At 42.9% G+C, this 21,489-nt stretch overlaps 1 protein-coding gene across 1 annotated transcript in view; it reads right to left on the reverse strand.

Moving 5' to 3' along the window:
- The window catches only part of ME1 (malic enzyme 1), a 157,961-nt gene that overhangs the window by 105,165 nt on the left and 31,307 nt on the right, over positions 1-21,489 (reverse strand). The window contains exon 3 of the mRNA XM_069974700.1: positions 10,558-10,707. Within this exon, the coding sequence (XP_069830801.1) occupies positions 10,558-10,707 (150 nt within the window). The remainder of the gene's footprint in view (positions 1-10,557; positions 10,708-21,489) is intronic.

Genomic DNA, 21,489 nt, shown 5'->3' on the forward strand with positions numbered 1-21,489 from the left:
CACCCACAGTGGGATACCACATCTGCGTTTTTTTTACCGCTTTTTGTTCATGCGGTTTACCATGCAGGAATAGTATTGTTTTATTTTAATAGATTGGATGATTACGCACTCTACGGTATATTATATGTTATTAACTTTATTATTTTTATTTGTTTTATGTTTAAATGGGAAGAGGGGAGATTTTTTCACTTTGATTGGGGAAGGGGCTTTGGGGCATTGCATAAAGCTTTTATTAATTTTTTTCTTACACTTTTTAAGTCCCCTTAGGGACTTTTACATCATTACATTAGATTGTATACACTGATCACTGCTATGCCATAGCATAGCAGGGATCAGTATAATCTGCGATCTTCTGATAGAGCCTGCCTGTGGCCTGTGGCAGACTCTATCAGAAGACTACAGACCTGACTGGTAAGGGGCCTCCGGCAGTCAGGAAGTGCAGTTGGGACCCCCGCAGACAAGCTGCAGGAGTCCCGTTTGCTAAGTGACCGGAGATGCTCCGGTCACTCATACTTAAACGCCGATGTTGCGCCGCGATCGCAGTGTTTAAGGGGCAATAGCAGATAGCAGCCGGTCCTCATTGGCCATGGAGCGAGCTCAGCTCGTGAGCCCGCTCCATAGCCCGGGACTCCGTCAGGGCGTACATTTATGCCCTCCTGCGTTAAGGCACAGGCAGTGGAGGCGTAAATGTACGCCCATGGTTGTTAAGGGGTTAATACACTCCTGGTTTTGGTTGAAAAATACTGACCAAAATACTGCAATGTATTTGGTACAGTTTTGGAAATTTTGGATCCCTAGGGCCGGATTCAACTCCTTCAGCCACTGGTATTCAAATGCTGAACGATCGGCGTGGGGAATTCTCTAGTTGCGCTCATCTCTTATAAGTAACAACGCTTACTCTTCAGTCCACCAGTGAGGGAATTAGGGTTCTAAACGACATAATTATGTAACATAATAAAATCACTGCACCCTAAGATCTCTAAGGCTTTCTCAGGGAGAATGCACTAAGTAAATCAATCAAGTGTGAACAGTTGTTCACGGAAAGTTCAGACTAAAACTGGATTACATCCTAAGGTAACATTGGAAAACACTAGACAGCTGGAATTTATCTGGCCCTTTGTCAATAAAAATGAATGTAACCCATAGGGAAAGTACCCTGCTTGTATTTCCCCTCCTTATAAAACACATGACCTCATTGAGAAGGGCATTTTGTCTTTCATCCAGTAATGTGAGTACAAATTGCTCAGGCCAAGTAGCACATCGCTAGATAGTTTCCTAATCTGATCAGGAGCGCTCCCACAGCTCACAGATACCAGTATCACATACTGGCTCCCAAAAGTAAACAACTACCATAGGGTCTGCTGCTGAAGAAGATTGGCGCGGGGGTCGGGGGGGGGGGGGGGCTGGGAGCATGACATTAACAGTCTAGTGTGAGCCGAATGTAAAATGCAGCATAAATGTAAAGTACTTACTGTATGTTCCTGTATGTTTTTTTTTATTAGTGGCCCACTGTATAACTGTATAGAAAGGCACAGTCTGTTTAAAGGGGTGGTTCACCAACATTATTTTCTTTCAGATGAACTGGTGCCAGAAAGTGCCAGAGATTTGTCATTTAAATCTTGTCTTCCAGTACTTTACACAGTGCTCTCTGCTGCCACCACTGTCCATGTCAGGAACTGTCCAGAGCAGAAGCAAATCCTCATTGACTGGAAAGAATACACCGCTTCCTGTAGTACATAAAGCAGCTGATAAGTACTGCAAGAGTTTAGATTTTTTAATAGAAGTAAATAACAAATCTCAGGCGCTTTCTGGCACCAGTTGATTTTAAAGAATTTTTTTTTTTGGCAAACAACCTTTATTACAGGCATAAAACGTGAAACGTTACAATTTGGACCTCCGTGTAGGGAATAGAGCCCTCTGAATATGTTTACAGTGAAAAAAGCTTGGCATATTTGTCAGTGTGCATAGAGACCAATGACTGCATGATTTGGTTGTCCCAGAGACTACCAGAACAATGGTGGAAAAGGTGGACATAGCCCTAAAGAGGTTTTCCAAATAAAATAAATTTTTCCCCTATAAACAGGATAGGAATAATGGGGGTCCAACCTCCGTACCCCCCCCCCCCCCCCCGACAATCTCCAATCTCCCCCTTCTTCTGTGTTATGAATAAAGCCGCAGGTGCAAACAGAAAATTGATCCATTTATACCTGTCACCATAGACTTTAATGGGCTGATATGCTGATGTCACAACTCAGGTGAAAAGGCCGGTCTTGGCTGATGGACTAGCCGCTCAGCCAATCAGTGACTGACTGGCTGAGCGGAGCGGCCAGTCCATCAGCTGAGTCGTGTCATGTCAGCTCTGGAGATGCCGGAGCGCGGCGGGGGTCCCACGGCCAGTCCTGCCGCTCACCGCAGGCATGGGGAGAGGTAAGTTTGTACTTGCAAGTAATTTCCCCCCAGCCAGCTTCTGGATTTTATGATCTGCCAGACTTGTCGTTAAAGCGAATGTACCATTAGAGTAGAGAATGGCACTGGCGTGGGGAAGCCGGTGCCGCGGTCCCTTTTTGGAACCGCAGCCCAGTTCCCGTGTACACTGCTGGTTCCCATGTATGGCATAGAGGGGAGGGGGTTTCCTCCCACTAAGGGCAGGCCAGCCCGCCTCCAGTGCTTCAGCCCCAGCCTGGTACCCCTGAATAGAATGGTGCAGTACACGGGAACAGGCTTCCCCTTGCCAGCGCCATTCTATACATAGGTAATATAAAAGCGAATGTACCTGATGTTACATTTCCTTTAAATAGTTTTTGTATAAAGAAATCTCCAGGCCGGTTTTATCTACGTTCTCTGCATTAGGCGCCCATAAATAATAATTGTGAGTCATAAAAGAATGTGATTTGCAGCCTTCTCCCTGTAACTCCTGCGCACGGACTTCCCTTCCATGCCTGGCTGCAGCTCGGTGTGTGGCCTGTCAGTATACACTACCTCTTTTTTTTCTTTGTCTAGAGTCCACATCTTAATTGTTAATAAATTAATGTATAAAAGCCACCCTTCTAGAACAGGACACTGCTATCTCCTATGAAACGCACAAGTCACTGGGAGAGTAAGTGGCGGTAAGAGGCCTCGGACACAGGAGACGTCTTATACTGCAGATATTGTGTTACCAAATTAAAAAACCCTGGTCTTTGTCATGTCCCAATCTGTGGTTACTGTGAAGAAGATTAGAGATTGTAAAGCCTGCAGATCACTGGTAAATACAAGGTGTTCTTTGTAGCTCAGGTCTAATGATTTCCCTAATAATAGAGATTCTTTATTTCACGCTGTAGGTGGTCTGCAGGGATAGCTTGTCAGTTCACTTGTAATCTGCATTGGCTCTTACTGTCATCCATGCTTGAAGAACTCAAGAAAACTTTATTATACCACTGATATAAGTTATCAACAATTTTTATGGAAATAAAGATCAGTGACTAATTTATCCAAAATAATTCATTTTTTTTTACTCTGATTTGGGGTCTGAATTTACGTGTCTGGTCTTGAGTTTAAAGGGGTTGTATGGCCTAGATCTCTTTTTTTTTATTGAGTGCTGTATTCTTTCCAGTCTGACACAGTGCTCTCTGCTGCCACCTCTGTCCATGTCAGAAACTGTCCAGAGCAGTTGCAAATCCCCATAGAAAACCTCTCTTGCTCTCTAGTCTGGAAATAATGCCACATCCTGCAGGACATTCAGCAGCTGAGAAGTACTAGAATCAAAGGAAAATCCCAGCACTCACGAGTTAAATAATGCTTTTTTATTTAAGTGGATAAAGCAGGTACATGAGAAGACGAGTTTCGGCCTGTGGCCTTTATCAGCTGATAAGGGCCACAGGCCGAAACGCGTCCTCTCATGTACCTGCTTTATCCACTTAAATAAAAAAGCATTATTTAACTTGTGAATGCCGGGATTTACCTTCGATACTGACTGGGACCCTTTCCTACCACGAGCACCACGTATTGTCCGGAGTGCTGTCTTCTACTCTGAGAAGTACTAGAAGACTTGATATTTTTTAACAGAAGTAACTTACAAATCTCTGGTGCTTTCTGGTACCAGTTGATTTGAAAGATTTTTTTTTTTTTATCTACCCCTTTAATAAAGGTGTAAAAAGTTCAAAACAGTTGTACTAATGTATTACAACCTGATTACCATTGGGCACTTTTGACCTCCGTGTGGGGAATAGAGCCCTATGGATATGTTTACAGTGAAAAAAAGCTCTTGGCATATATGTTAGTGTGCATGGAGACAAATGACTGCAGGGTGTGTGAAAAAAAATAACATCCTCTTTACCTTCCTGGCTGCCGTCCGCCTTCCGCTGCTCCCGTGCCCGGTGTACGGCCACTTTCAGGAATTGAGACGTGACATTGCAGGTTCACTCAGACATTCAGCATCAAAGGTAGGACCCTGCTGATGTCACTGATTGGCTGAGCGGCCTAAATCCCACCCGTCTGTGACATCGAACCCGGGTCGTGATGTACCCAGAACCTGGGAGAAAATGGCAGCCGACTGGGTCTGGGAGCTCCATGATGTGGCGCAGAAGGAGTGGAAAGTATATTGGGGGAGATTTATAAAACTGGTGTAAAGCAGAATTGTCTTGGTCGCCCCTAGCAACCAATCAGATTCCACCTTTCATTCTTCACAGACTCTTTGGAAAATGAAAGTTGGAAACTGATTGGTTGCTAGGGGCAACCAAGACAATTCTGCTTTACACCAGTTTGATAAATCTCCCCCATTGTCTTTTTTGCAATGTAAGAGGAAAGACACCAAGGCACTCACCAATTCTTCAGGCATTGGTGTTTCTTTATTCAGCACAACACATAAGCAAGGTAAAGGAGGACAGGTGGACTTGCGGGCGTTCACGCCCCTGGAACAGCGTGAAACAGCCCGCAAGTCCACCTGTCCTTACTTACCTTGCTTATGTGCCAAATAAAAAAAACACCAAAGCCTAAAGAATTGGTGAGTGCCCCGGTGTCTTTCATCTTACATTGCCTTTTTCCTGTCTCCATATTCCATTGGGAGCTACAGGCGAGCAGTGTCTCATTCAGTCTCACGTCCCAACTGTTTGCATTGCCGGCAGTGCAGACTGCACTCTATTCTATATTGGCTTTTTTATCCCCCACCCACACTCCCTGCCCGTAATGAATTTTTGCCCCCTTCCCACACCGCCACCGGACTTCTCCTTTAACTTTACTTGATTTAGAAGTGCACAAATATAAAACAAAAGTATGGATGAGAATAAGCTACAGACCTACATAATCTGCAGACCTACAGACTAACCAGCTGTTCCCGGAGTTTGCCAAATATTATCACCGGTTCATAATTTATTTTTCTTCTCTGGTGGCCCTCAATACTGTTTTCATTATGGAAGGTGTAAATGCTAAAATCTGGACTCTTGAGGTGGAAAATGCCATTCTTAAAGTAGTTCATCCTGGAAATGGATGCTTTACCAATAGGAGTCAGATTGGTTCTCTTACAGAAAGGCAATAGAGAAAAAGACTTTAAAGGGACTGTACCACCAGGCCCAGGCAGAAGCACTGGAGGCGGGCCGACCCACCCCCAGTGGGAAGAAACTCCAGCCACTCCGTGACTCCATTAGAATCAATGGAACCCTATCATAGGGGGGCAGGGGTTTCCTCCCACTAAGGGTGGGTCGGCCCGCCTCCAGTGCTTCAGCCTGGGCCTGGTGGTACAGTCACTTTAACCTTTCTCCTCACTAAGAACTAATTAAACTAAGAAACTAAATTAAACTAAGAAAATAACTAAATTAAATTAAGAAACAATGTATTTGGTCCTTAAGGAGTGGAGATACCTACTCGAATAGGCCTGTCATCCAGGAACAAACTTTTTGTTGCTGCTTGTCCCTTATGTGCCAAAACAAGAGTTTGCACCAAAAACAGCTGGTTTGCTCCTTCCAATACCAGTTTCTGACTTTCTTTGAACTCGTAACTCTATGGATTTCATTACCGACTTCTTTAGTCCCGCTCTCTGGTTTAGCCCCCAAATCCGAAGCAACCTAGTAAGTCCGTCCAGGGCCGTATTACCAGCTGCTGCCCTAGGCACTAAACCTGAAGACCCCCCCATCTTCACTCACCAATTAGCATCATGATTTTCTAGTTTCTGAAAATTGGTAGATTGCTAGGTAATAGCTCCAAGAGTCACATTCAAAGGGGTTGTCTAGCGAAAAATTGGAATGTTATACAGATTTGTAATTTATTTCTATTTAAAAATTTAAAAAGTCTTCCCAAACTTATAAGCTGCTGTATGTCCTGCAGGAAGTGTTGCTTTATTTACATTCTGACACAGTGCTCTCTGCTGCCACATTTGTCCATGTCAGGAACTGCCCAGAGAAGTAGCAAATTTGCAACTGGTTTGGACAGTTCCTGTCTCGGACAGAGGTGGCAGCAGAGAGCACTGTGTCAGACTGGAAAGAATACACCACTTCCTGCAGGACATACAGCAGCTGATAAGTACTGGAAGAATGGAAAACCTACCCCTTCAGCAAAGGGGTGGCCTACCCCTTCAGCAAGATTTAAGAAAGGTACAGACTGTTCTTACCAACCATTGTCAGTGGCGTAGCTACCATAGAGGCAGGGAAGGCAGTTGCTATGGGGCCCGTGGAGGGAGGGGGCCCAGGGAAGATAAGAGCCTCCTGTGTCCTTTCGCTTAACACTTTATGTACTGCAGTGTGTGTAAGTGACCCAGTGTTCTCTTACATGCTGCAACACAAAAAAGGGTTAACAATTAGCTCTCTGCTTCACTACTCTGATGACCTCTGTTCTCTGAGCTCCTGCAGAGGTCAGAGGTTATCAGTGCATGAGTAGTGAAGAAAAGAGCTAATTGTCTTCTGTATTAATCCTTTGTTTGTGTCGCAGCATGTAAGAGAACATTGGGTCACTTACACACTGCAGTGAAAAAAGGGTTAAGCAAAAGGACTGGTTCTTCACCAAGTATATAACCATGAGGCTCCTAATACGCTGTTATAGGTAAATACAGTGGATGGACAGAACAAGCAGACATTGGCTTTCTCCTCTGCCAGTCACTGTTGTGGCTGCACGCAGGATTCTGCCTCTGGCCACAAGAGATTTTTTTTTTTTTTGCCACATCACCAAGTTTTTTGCTATGGGGCCCCATGAATCCTAGCTACGCCCCTGTCATTGTCATTTATGACGTTTGTTAAATATATTAACTGTACAAATTACTGATGCGGTCTCACTGTGGATCCTTGTTCTCATAGAAGCCTGAGCATCCTATTAGTCACAAACCAAAGCTGTCCTGCTGAATTTACTATAAAGCATGCGCTGGAGACTAACAAAGCAAATTCATCAAGGCTCTTTATGTATCTGGCACTTGAAAAGAGTCAAGGGATTAAGGTGGAAGACGTTATGAAGTCTGGCAGCTCAGAGATTTTATTTCCTTTTCTATATCCAGATTACGCCTTTGCGTTCCAGATTCTAGTCTACTAGGGAGTTTTATAATTAGTTGCAACATAATATATTGCCAGGGATATGATGGAAAACAACACAATAAACTATAGAACAATCCTCACATCCATTACACTACTATAGCATTATTACTGATCGCAGTTGGGGGGATGCTTTTACTGCTTCACTATATTGCACACTCATAGTTTCCATGAACTAATACATTCTATTTTTATTTTATAGATCTTTGCTTCCAATATCATATTTGAAAGTTAGTAAACTTACACAAAGTTGTGGCTAAAGTTGTGTATTGTTAATGTTCAGCTGGTTTAGAATAAATCAGGGATCATGGTCCTGATGAATTGTTTGAAATCCTTATACAGTAGATAGGCAGTAAAACTGAGGGAATTTGTGCTTTGGGGATTGAATGAATAGCAGTAGTTTCTTATTTTTGCTTGTCATTGGATGTCATTGGATGTCGCAGTGCCAGAATCATAGACACATCTGTGGTGTCCCACCACGGGTGTTGCTATTGGTTACACCCTTCGTAGAAGCCTGTACTTTTAAGTGTAAGTGGTAATGTAGTAGTACCAGAGTTTTGCCACAAGATGTCGTTGTTATAACTATGTGTATTCAGATATTGCACTGCTGTAGGAACCAAAGGGTTATTGTTTTGTTTATGTAACACATGGATCTGCACACCATTGAGAGTTTTTTCTGCTTTTCACCTATCATCTCTCCAATTACGTCTTCACACGCACTCCTCACCCACTCACAGCACAGGTTACACCTGCTGTAGGAAGGAAGTCACATGGGTAGAGGAAGTGTAGTTTTTTTTTGCCCTTGGATTCTGTAGAGGAAGGACACAAGCTAGAACGCTCTCTACAGCAGTCCAGTTGGGCCCTGGCTCCTGCCAGGTCCCCAGTCTAAGTTGTGTTCTAGACTGACAGCACATGCAGCTAGACACAGTTTCTTACCCGAGACTGGTGGGCAATAGGTGGTGCAGAGACCAAGTATTCTCTCTACTCTCATTCTTCTATTCTTCTATTTCTACCTCTGAAGTTCCGGCAGAGCACAGTCTTACTTGGGTTGGGACTCTCTCAATATCCTCCTCTTTTCAACCTTTCACTACGCAACTCAATCAGCACAACTGTATCATTCCTTCTACTCTTAGTACAGATCTGGACTCTAACATATTAAGTAACCAATCAAGTGTAAAGTATTGTTTTAAGCCAAAGCTTTATTATCTGCTGCCCACCTCAAGTATCTTCGGAGTAAAGAAGATTATATTTATGCTAAAGAGACTTTGTGATTCTTCCCTAAGTACCGACACAGCACACACACTTTCCTTGGGTCATCTCCCCTTTCTGTGGGTGGCAGTGGCAATAGTCCAGGTGGGTCCTTATTCCAAACAGCGTGGACATCACATGGACAGATGCCAGCCAGATGCAGGTTATAGACTGTTTCATGCAAGTGTGATCTTCAATGGGAAAGCGGTGTTCTCTCCATTATGGCACAGTGCTCTTTGCTGCCACCAACTGTCCAAAGCAGGAGAGGTTTTCTATGGTGATTTTTACTGCTACTGCTCTGGACAGTTCTCACCATGGAGAGAGGTGGCAGCAGAGAGCACTGTGTCAGACTGGAAAGAAAACCCCACTTTCTGCAGGACATATCAACTAAACAAAAGAGTTCACAAAACTGTGCAGAGGATGAGGGTAAGAAAATGACCTTAATTCTCAGTGTCCTATGTGCAATGAAAACATAACAGCAAGTTAAAAGGCATGTGTCACCTAAATTTTCTTTTACCGATTAGAGTCAGATACTAAAACCTTTATTCTAATCTGTTTCTATTTTTGACTATAGGTTTTTTTATTTCATTTTTTTGTACATTGTTATGGGAGCTGTCATCTTACCTGAGCTGTGCTTAACAGCATTTAGTGACATGCTTTACAACAAGACCCATGGACATAGACAACAATAGACAGTATCTGTCCCCTTGAGTTGAATGTGAAACATTACTGAGCGTGCTCTGTGACCTGTGAAAACGTCATTCCACAGGGAGTCTCTTGTTGTCTCCTCTATCTCCTTGTGTCACATGTCGCTGCAATGCTGTACAGATCACTTTACAGCAGCCTCCTCTTATCACTACAGACACAACAGGAAGTCTCAGCTTAGTTTTAGCCCCAGTGGTGAAAATTAAAACTACAAGGTCCCAGGATTATTTTATAATATAGATAGTAAAATTGAAAATTAGAAAAAGAAGTTGACAAGACTATGTATAACATAAAAACATCATTTTCTGATGACACATTCCCAATAAGATTATGTTTAGGGGGTGGGGTCTCCTGGCTGAAATATTGGGGAGAGGAGGATTTCAGAATATAACCACAGTCTGTCGTAGAGGAATAGCTTCATGTCTATTTTGGTAACATTACATCCAAAATTCCCTAACTGAGCTTAAATCCGTACCTTACATCATTCTACGGTATAATTATCGGGATATATTATTGCTCCTATACATTTTCCACTTTATTTAAATAGTTCTCTGTTTTCGGATGAAACGTAAGTCCAAGTCAGGGGTCTGATGCAATTCCAACCTCACATCACATACGTCTTTGCCACTGTCTGCAACTTTGATTACATGTTGTTATAAGAGTCCGAATGTTTCTGGACCAGACTCTTAAGTTGTATGAATCAATTAAGAACAGCAGAAGACCAAGTTCTGGAACGTAATATTTATGATGTGTATTCGTCTTTATAGCTCATTGCCAGAAGTTTTGGCTTTTAAAAAAGAGATGTGCTCCGTCATAAAGGGAAAAATACATTGATTTAGTTTCGTAAATTACTTTGAAGCTTTAACCCTAATTTTAGGTCAAATGGTGGGAGAGCCAATTCCGAGTGTCCATATTATCCAATAAATATACAAAAAAAATTTTTGGGTCAACACATTGATGGCGAAATCTAATCCATATGTAATTCCAAACAAAACAACATCTTATGTTCTTTCATGTAGTTCTTACATGTTCCAGCTGTGTTCAAACAAGATGTCTCCTAGTACTATTGTAATCAGATTACTGAAATAATAATTTACCCAATGTTGGTTCATGTTACCTTGGTCTTCGGAATGCTAGCCCATACTGCTGACAAGCCAAGCCCACAGTCGGAGTATAAACGATGGGCATGAATCTTTCGATGTCTGAAGTCAAGACTTTGTAGAAAAGCTTCTCATTTCGATCCTGGAGACCCATGAGCAAGATATACCTTTTAAGAGGCAAAACAAACAAATAAATAATAAAAAAAAAACCTTGTCTAATTTTTTTTTTCTGATTTTCAATTCAAAGTCAAAAGGACATTACCTACCACTATGGAAGCACTCAACCAATTGACATTGGAATGTTGTAGAACATTCTCATGGTAAAAATGACTAAACTTAGAGATAAAATGATAACACAAGGGCAAAAATAGTGTTGGAAAACTTAAAATGACTGGCAGACCGCTGTGCCAAGGAGGTGAATGTTAAACATAAAACAACATGCAATATACATATATGACTTAAAGGGGTAGTCCAAGAAAAATTAACTTGTCCCCTATCCACAGGATAGGGGACAAGTAAGAGCTCATGGGGGGTCCAACCTCCGAACCCCCCGGCGATCTCCGTATCAGCCCCCAACTTTTGTAATATGAATAGAGCTACGGCATGTGACCCATGGCTCATTTAGTTCCTATGGATGTGCCGGAAAGAGCCAAGTAAGCCAGAAGAGCGCTGTGTTCTGCTCACTCTGGTGGCTCCATAAGAATGAATTGAGCCGCCAGAAGAGCCGAGTAAGCACTCTTATGGCTTACTCGGCTCTTTCTGGCGGCTGAGTTCATTCCTATGGAGCCACTGGAGAGAGCAGAGTACAGCTCTCCGGCACCTCCATAGGAATGAATAAAGTGACGGGTCTCGCGCCATACCCGCGGCTCTATTTATTAGACAAATGAAAAAAATGGTAATCTGGCACTTGCAATAGAATGTGCTTTTATTTTTCTCAATTAATTTAATGAAACATCACAGTGCAGTGACCCCACAGACCTCAGACGCGTTTCAAGCACATGTGTGCTCTTGCTCTATTTATAAGACAGGAGCCTGAGGCCCATATAGAGTTCACCAAGAGGATCGGAGATCGGATCCCCTGTGATAACTTACTTTTTCCCATATCCTGTTGATAGTGGACAAGTTATTTTTTCTTGGAATACCCCTTTAAGTTTTGCACACATGGAATGTAAAAAGTATAGACTATGTGATAAAACAGTGTGTAATTTATCTAGATATTACATTTGCAATATATAATATTTATCTGTTTATTTAACCCATAGCTGCACCAGGACGTTACTGAACGTCCTCGTGCCGCTATGGGAGTTCAGAGGGGGGTCGCGCGGCGACCCCCCTCTGAACTGCCGCGATCCCGGGTGCCGCATGTAGCCTGAGATCGCGGCTATTAGCAGGCACGGTCCGATCGCCGTGCCCGCTAATTAAGTACTTAGAAGCAGCTGTCAAAGTTGACAGCTGCTTCTAAATACTTGCTCATATCCATCCTTGGTGGTCTAGTGGGGGGATCGCCCCCCTGCGGCGCAATTGCGGGGGGGGGGGGCGATCCCCGCATCCATCCCGGGCCGGGGTCTGCGCCGTAATGGCGCTGATCCCGGCTCTGCATTCTATTGCTTTTGGCTGCAGCAGCCAAAAGCAATAGAACACCGATCTCATGGATTCATGCAGTATAACTATACTGCATGGATCTCTATGAGAGATCAGAGTGCATATACTAGAAGTCCCCCAGGGGGGCTTCTAGTATATATGTAAAGTAAAAGAAAAATGTATTTTTAATAACACAAAATCCCCTCCCCTAATAAAAGTCTGAATCACCCCCCTTTCCCCATTTTATAAATAAAAATAAATAAATAAACAAACATGTTTGCTATCGCAGCGTGCGTAATCGCCCGAACTATTAATTAATCACATTCCTGATCTCACACGGTAAACGGCGTCAGCACAAAAAAATCCTAAATTGCAAAATTGCGCATTTTTGGTCGCATCAAATCCAGAATAATTGTAATAAAAAGCGATCAAAAAGTCATATATGCGCAATCAAGGTACCGATAGAAAGATCACATCATGGCGCAAAAAATGACACCTCACACAGACCCATAGACCAAAGGATAAAAGCGCTATAAGCCTGGGAATGGAGCGATTTTAAGCAACATATATTTTCTTTAAAAGGTTTTAATTTTTTACAAGCCATCAAATCAAATAAAAGTTATACATGTTACATATCGTTGTAATCGTAACAACTTAAGGAACATATATAACGAGTCAGTTTTACCCCAGGGCGAACGGAGTAAAAACAACCCCCCCCCCCCCCCCCCCCCAAATAAAAAAAAACTTTTTTTTTTTCAATTTCACCACACATATAATTTTTTTCTGGTTTCCCGGCACATTTTAGGCAAAAATTACATCTGCCATAGCAAAGTACAATTAGTTGCGCAAAAAATAAGGGCTCATTTGGGTCTCTAGGTGGAAAAATGCAGGCGCTATGGCCTTATATACACAAGGAGGGAAAAACGAAAACGCAAAAATGAAAACTGGCTGTGTCCCCTAAGGGTTAATATTGACCATTTAATAATTGAAAGCCAGTAAAGTATATGGTTTCTTTGGGCTTGTGGATCACACTTGCATACCAACAAAGTGTTCAAGAGGCAGCCAAGTCCCCTTGTATTAAGGGGTTCATTAAGTTCATTAAGTCTCCAGCCCAGCAGGACTCAGGATTACTTTATAGGATTACTTTTACTTTATAGTAAAATAGTTTAGTGTACAGTATTAGTAACTGTACTCACTGTATATACTGACAGCAGCTCCCTGTGTACCTCATAGAGCTAAAATCAGACTCCTCTCCTCCAGGCTGTGCTGTCCTGTGGTGTTTCTGTCCATAAAATGGCTGACATGGAGGAGCATGTGACCATGCCCCGCCCCCCAGTGTCAGCCACTGAGACTGTATATGTCTATGGAGGACACTGGGGGCGGGGCATGGTCACATGCTCCTCCATGTCAGCCATTTTATGAACAGAAAAAAAACAGAGCAGGGCAGCCCAGTCTGGAGGAGGGGAGTCTGATTTTACCTCTATGGGGTATACAGGGAGCTGCTGTCTCTCTCTTCATAGATAGATAGATAGATAGATAGATAGATAGATAGATAGATAGATGATAGATAGGAGATAGATAGATATATAGATAGATAGATAGGAGATAGATAGATAGATAGATAGATAGGAGATAGATAGATAGATAGATAGATAGATAGATAGATAGATAGATAGATAGATAGGAGATAGATAGATAGATAGATAGATGATAGATAGGAGATAGATAGATATATAGATAGATAGATAGGAGATAGATAGATAGATAGATAGATAGATAGATAGATAGATAGATAGGAGATAGATAGATAGATAGATAGATAGATGATAGATAGGAGATAGATAGATAGATAGATAGATGATAGATAGGAGATAGATAGATAGATAGATGATAGATAGGAGATAGATAGATAGATAGATAGATAGATAGATGATAGATAGGAGATAGATAGATAGATAGATAGATACAGTGGCGTAGCTACAGGGGTCGCAACGGTCGCAGTTGCGACCCGGCCCGCCAGCCAGGGGGGCCCGGCCGGGCCCCCCATGCCACCTTGCTGTGTTCCCGAAGCTGCTTGCAGTGGCGCAGCTACCACGGTCGCGGCGGTCGCCGCCGCGACCGGGCCGCTACCAAGGGGGGGCCCGCGAGGCCCCCCCTTGCCACTGCACTGCTCCCCTCCCACTCCCTCTTGTGACCGCAAGCAATGTTTTGCCTGCGATCACAAGAGGCGGCTGGGACAGGGCCGGCTGACGTGCGGGGCTGGGAGCATCAGGTAGGCAAAAAGACAGGTCCCGCGAAGCTCCGCCCCCTCCGCGGGAAGCCCCGCCCCCGCTGCGAGAAGCCCGCCAGCGCGCGTGACTAGAAGACTAGAGGAACCATTCAGGTGAGTAAAGATTTTTTTGTTTTAAAGGACATGATGGGGGTGTAGTGGTATGAGGATGGAACAAGAGGATGATGGGGGTGTAGTGGTATGAGGATGGAACAAGAGGATGATGGGGGTGTAGTGGTATGATGAAGGAACAAGAGGATGATGAGGGGTGTAGTGGTATGAGGATGATGGAACAAGAGGATGATGGGGGGTGTAGTGGTATGAGGATGGAACAAGAGGATGATGGGGGTGTAGTGGTATGAGGATGGAACAAGAGGATGATGGGGGTGTAGTGGTATGATGAAGGAACAAGAGGATGATGAGGGGTGTAGTGGTATGAGGATGATGGAACAAGAGGATGATGAGGGGTGTAGTGGTATGAGGATGGAACAAGAGGATGATGGGGGTGTAGTGGTATGAGGATGGAACAAGAGGATGATGGGGGTGTAGTGGTATGATGAAGGAACAAGAGGATGATGGGGGTGTAGTGGTATGATGATGGAGGGCAGGAGGATGATGGGGGGTGTAGTGGTATGAGGATGGAACAAGAGGATGATGGGGGGTGTAGTGGTATGAGGATGGAACAAGAGGATGATGGGGGTGTAGTGGTATGATGATGGAACAAGAGGATGATGGGGGTGTAGTGGTATGATGATGAAGGAACAAGAGGATGATGGGGGGTGTAGTGGTATGATGATGGGGGTGTAGTTGTATGATCATGGAACAAGAGGATGATGAGGGGTGTAGTGGTATGATGATGATGAAACAAGAGGATGATGGGGGGTGTAGTGGTATGATGAAGGAACAAGAGGATGATGGGGGTGTAGTGGTATGATGATGATGGAACAAGAGGATGATGAGGGGTGTAGTGGTATGATGATGGAACAAGAGGATGATGGGGGTGTAGTTGTATGATGCTGGAACAAGAGGATGATGAGGGGTGTAGTGGTATGATGAAGGAACAAGAGGATGATGGGGGTGTAGTGGTATGATGATGAAACAAGAGGATGATGGGGGTGTAGTGGTATGATGATGATGGAACAAGAGGATGATGGGGGGTGTAGTGGTATGATGATGAAACAAGAGGATGATGGGGGGTGTAGTGGTATGATGATGAAACAAGAGGATGATGGGGGTGTAGTGGTATGAAGATGATGGAACAAGAGGATGATGGGGGGTGTAGTGGTATGATGATGAAACAAGAGGATGATGGGGGTGTAGTGGTATGATGATGATGGAACAAGAGGATGATGGGGGTGTAGTGGTATGATGATGGAACAAGAGGATGATGGGGGGTGTAGTGGTATGATGATGATGGAACAAGAGGATGATGGGGGTGTAGTGGTATGATGATGAAACAAAAGATGATGGGGGTGTAGTGGTATGATGATGAAGGAACAAGAGGATGATGAAGGGTGTAGTGGTATGATGATGGAGGGCAGGAGGATGAAAGGGGTAGTAGTATGGTGATGAAGGGGCAGGAGGAGGGGACAACATGGGGGGCATCTGTAAGGGGGATAAAATGGGGGGCCATCTATATGGGGGATAACATGGGGGGCATCTATATGGGGGATAACATGGGGGGGCATCTATAAGGGGGAAACATTGGGGGGCCATCTATAAGGTGGACTACATGGGGGGTGTATACAATAGGGCATGCACAGAGGGGGATATGTACTATAAGGGGATCACATAGTGTCAGGGCTAGCTACTAAATGAGGGTGTAAAGGGGCCAATACAGATGTGCAGTGTGTATAGAGATGAGGATGGTGTCAGTGTGAGGAGACTAATATGTCTGTCTGGCAGATTCTGTGGATTCGTGGCTCAGACGTTCTCATAATGGCCCAGGGCAGATGGAGAAGAAGATGAAAAGGGAAGAACTCCGATCAGAGAAGACGTCCCCTGTGAGTCACTTGATATAACTGCACTGTAATTTATATGGTGTATAGAGCCTGTGTGGAGCTGCATCCACCTCTATATGACTGGATGAGGTGATATTGGTCTATGTACAGAGGATTATATTCAGTAGCAGTGGTGGTATTAGTCAGTAGCAGCAGTGGTGTTAGTCAGTATGTGGTGGTATTATTTGTTGTTATCTGGTACTGTGTTTTATTGGATTTAGTATACTGGATTTGGTCAGTAACAATATGGTGGTGAGGGTTGTGGTGTGGCAGTAATATTTCCCCTTGTGTACTGGTAATATGGGTCTCAGTAAACAGGATTTGTTTAGTAACAGTATGGCGGTAATATGTACGGTGATAATATTTCCTGTATACTGGTATTATTGGTAATATCAGTCTTGAGATATATATCTACCAATAGCATCGAGAAAGGGGGGGGGGGCCCAAGTTGACCTCTTGCACCAGGGCCCAAGAGACATTAGCTACGCCCCTGGATAGATAGATAGATAGATAGATAGATAGATAGATAGATAGATAGATAGATAGATGATAGATAGGAGATAGATAGATAGATAGGAGATAGATAGGAGATAGATAGGAGATAGATAGATAGATAGGAGATAGATAGATAGATAGATAGATAGATAGATAGATAGATAGATAGATAGATGATAGATAGGAGATAGATAGATAGATAGATAGATAGATAGATAGATGATAGATAGGAGATAGATAGATAGATAGATAGATAGATGATAGATAGGAGATAGATAGATAGATAGATAGATAGATAGATAGATAGATAGATAGATAGATAGATAGGAGATAGATAGATAGATAGATAGATAGATAGATACAGAATAGATAGGAGATAGATAGATAGATAGATAGATAGATAGATAGATAGATAGATAGATAGAAGATAGATAGATAGATAGATAGATAGATAGGAGATAGATAGATAGATAGATAGATAGATAGATAGATAGGAGATAGATAGATAGATAGATAGATAGATAGATAGATAGGAGATAGATAGATAGATAGATAGATAGATAGATAGATAGATAGATGATAGATATGAGATAGATAGATAGATAGATAGATAGATAGATAGATAGATAGATAGATAGATGATAGATAGGAGATAGATAGATAGATAGATAGATAGATAGATAGATAGATAGATAGGAGATAGATAGATAGGAGATAGATAGATAGATAGATAGATAGATAGATAGATAGATAGATAGATAGATAGGAGATAGATGATAGATAGGAGATAGATAGATAGATAGATAGATAGATAGATAGATAGATAGATGATAGATAGGAGATAGATAGATAGATAGATAGATAGATAGATAGATAGATAGATAGATAGGAGATAGATAGATAGATAGATAGATAGATACAGAATAGATAGGAGATAGATAGATAGATAGATAGATAGATAGATAGATAGATAGATAGATAGCTTGAGAGGTTCACATACTGTATATCCTACAGGAACACACATAAACAAACACACAGAAACAATACATAGAGATGCCGTTCTTCAGACAGCACCTGCTTAACATTAGAAACCATTTTCGGTTATGTCAGCTCATCTGCCAATTACAAATACTTTGCCAAGTTCTTAATAAACCACACAGCCTGGCTATTATAAACAATTCTTCATCACGTCAGTTTTAACGCTGCCAAAACTCCTTTAGGAGAAGCCAAGTTATGATAGTCTAGGTTTCTTGAGGACAATCAGTGGGAATTTTCTTTGCCATAATACATAGAATGTAATTAAAGGGGTAGTCCAGTGAAAATCTTATTAAAAGTTATATAGATTTGTAATTTACTTCTATTTAAAAATCTCAACTCTTCCAGTACTTATCAGCTACTGTATGTCCTACAGGAAATGTTGTTTTCTTTCCAGTCTGAAACAGTGCCCTCTGCTGCCACCTCTGTCTGTGACAGTTCCTGTCTCGGACAGAGATGGCAGCAGAGGGCACTGTGTCAGACTGAAAAGAAAACACCACCTCCTGCAAGATTTTCGGTGGATAACCCCTTTAACACACAATTGCCCCAAATACATCCCTGTAATGTACAAATAAGGAGAGGGGGGAGGGGGGGGGGGGGGAATTCATCAAGACCGGTGTGCCTCTAAGCCCTATACCCCCTGACATATTTGCCAAAATGCAGACGCCTCTTAAATCTGGTGGACCCTGGTCTGCTGCACGACAGGCACAGAAATCTACATTTGCTCTGGGTAGGTATAGAGTGTTTGCCATGATTTATGCCTGACAGCTGTAAATCATGCTATTTAACTGCAGGAGGAAGCCACCTTGACGCAGGTATTCATGGATATGAACATACCGCGTACTGTGCACAAGCCCCATTCTGATCTGATGGGGCTTGTGCACAGAACCGACCTGGCATGGTGACATCCATGGACACTAAATTCTAGTGGCAGAATCGACTGCATGCTGATCGGATCAATACACATCAGAACCATCTACTGAAATGTCTCTATAGGGCACATGGCACTGAGGATGAAGGTATGTTTCTTACCTTCATCCTCTGCACAATTTTCGGGATATTAGCAATTTACTTGATATGCTAATAAGGCACTTTGGAGCTGGAGGTGTAACTACTGCCTCTTCTAACTAATATTAGCTGAGCGGTGCAGATCATTGACCCAATATTTATTAGGGCCTGTTCACACTATGGAATCATGTCAATTGACTGTCCCAATATTTATTAGGAGGGACAAGCCATCTGGGCAGATCGATGCACTGAGGATATTATCTGCTTATTTCCAGACAAAAACTGCACTAAGGATGAAGGCAAGAAACCTACCTTCATCCTGAGCACCCTGTGCGCCATAGGGACATATCAGCAGGTTGCTGATAGTTTCCCTTTAACTACTCTGTACTCAATAAGCCTGACCACATTGTATACATTCAGCTTTCATCTACTTTTACTGCATGGTATTAATGTGTCACTCTACTCTCCTAACATTACAACTGAAGATATAGTAGTAGCAAGAGTTGCCAACTTTATAGAACAAAGATGGACAGCTACTAAGCAAACACTGTAAAACCTGTAACATTCTACATGGTTCACACTTGTTCACACAAATACCAGTGCCCAATAAATAGAATAACTGTGAAGCGTGAACAAATAGAAGCCGGCTTAGTGAACAAAGTGCACCATTGAGGAATACGTAGATGACATAACACATGTCTATACTTTTTTTTTTTTTTTTACCGTGCAGATATTTATTTGCAGTGTACGTAAGGTCAAACAACTCTGGAAGAATTAACTGTATAAATATAGGTAGGAAATCCCTGTTAAAATGTATGAGACAAAAATATTGGTACAGGTGTATACTAAAACTAAACAAATATAAAAGGTAATGGAGTGACAGGCCTCAAATTCATCAGACAAGTCATTCCCAAGTTTTATTTGACAAAAAGAATGTGTATATGTCTGCTGAAATAACACTGCGCAGGGGATGGGTGAGGGCAGCAAAGTTCTGTAAAAGAGGGTCAGACTACCATGCTGACTGTATTGATGTTATTGATATTAGGATAGAATTTAAAGGGGTTATCCACCTAAGAGAGAAAAAATTAAATGCTAACTGATCTTAATCACCAAGTCCCCCTGAGTATTTTGAGCCGTCTCCTGTCTTTCTAGCTGCTGCTATTCCTGAGTTATACTTTTTTCTAACAGCCGACCTATAACCAAGATACGAAACTACATTTCCCATCATGCATTTCCCGAATTGGTCCATTTGCGCACTCGCCACTTTAGGTTTCTTTCCTGCCCACTGCTGTCATTACTATTTTACAGTAAACTCAGGACAGTTTTTTTCACAGATTTTGCATCACATCACCCCAATATGTATTCCATACTAGCTGATGATGTAGCAGAGCTGACGCACACATGGTGTAGCTATGTGCTGGATATCGGACATCAGTTTACCAGGGGTGGGGGGTGTAGTGTAGGTTTAGATCTCTGCTTTCTGACTGTGAAATAAAACATTCTACTTCTATCCAGAGATAGCTTTCATATTACAGAGACCTAGGCTCAGGGACACATGTAAGTCTATGGAAGCAGCACAAGTGCATGGAGATGATGCAGATAATGTCTCCTGAGGGTCGGGTTACCAAGTCAATAGACAGCTAACCAAGCCCCAGAAAAGAGATCACATGTCATGTGACTACAAAGGGAGGGGGAAGGAGGGAGCTTAGTGTGGTCAGAGTGGACCCAGAGTAGAGGATTTAAGACATCCAGAGTGGATAAGAATGAGAAAAAAACAGGGAAGGTGTGCAAGATTATACATGTATATTAACCATAGGGTGGTATTAGGATTAGAATATTATTTTGTTACCTGGATAACCCCTTTAAAAAAAACTGATGAAGTAAAGATGAGAGCTGGATGTTTGTTTGTTTGTTTTGTTTTTTTAAATAAAACCTAGCCTGAATCGTGCTGGTGGTTGTGCATTGTACAACTCACAAATATAAGTGGGGATTTTCCACTCCATAGCACAACATCAATGTCATTATGAAGGGGACAAATGTTAAAGAAAGGAAAGAAGAATATCTACAAGTCTTTATATCTCTTGTACACACAAAGACGTCTGCGGACTTTCCAGTTCAGTGAGCCCCTGGTCCTGAGGCTCACTTGCTGGGACAGAACACAGGCGGAGCGCGCTGACATCCTGTCACCGTAACTGTACGGCATTATCACATGTCTTGGGAGAGGGACCTCAGGTCTACAGTCCATCTGCATCAGGCCAACTTGTCTCAGGGCAGGGGGGCTGACACTGCACCCTGAATATGACTGTCCTGACCCCGCAGCAGGATGCGCAGCAGTCAGTGTGTGCAAGCTGTCATCTGATGGGGCTCTTACCTTACCCAGTTAGATGACAGCCAGTGCGGGGCCCCTGCTCCTGGGGAGGCCCAGTAGGCTGCCTCATGCCTGGGTCCAGCTCCCTCCACATGAGGTGTTTCCTGCTCTCCCCTGCTGTCGGGAGGAGGGGGAGGGGGGGGGGGGGGAGAACACAGGAGAGCAGGCACCAGAAGGAAGAGGAAGCTGGGAC

The sequence above is a fragment of the Dendropsophus ebraccatus genome, chromosome 6, assembly GCF_027789765.1.
Source record: "Dendropsophus ebraccatus isolate aDenEbr1 chromosome 6, aDenEbr1.pat, whole genome shotgun sequence".
NCBI classification, from domain to species: domain Eukaryota; kingdom Metazoa; phylum Chordata; class Amphibia; order Anura; family Hylidae; genus Dendropsophus; species Dendropsophus ebraccatus.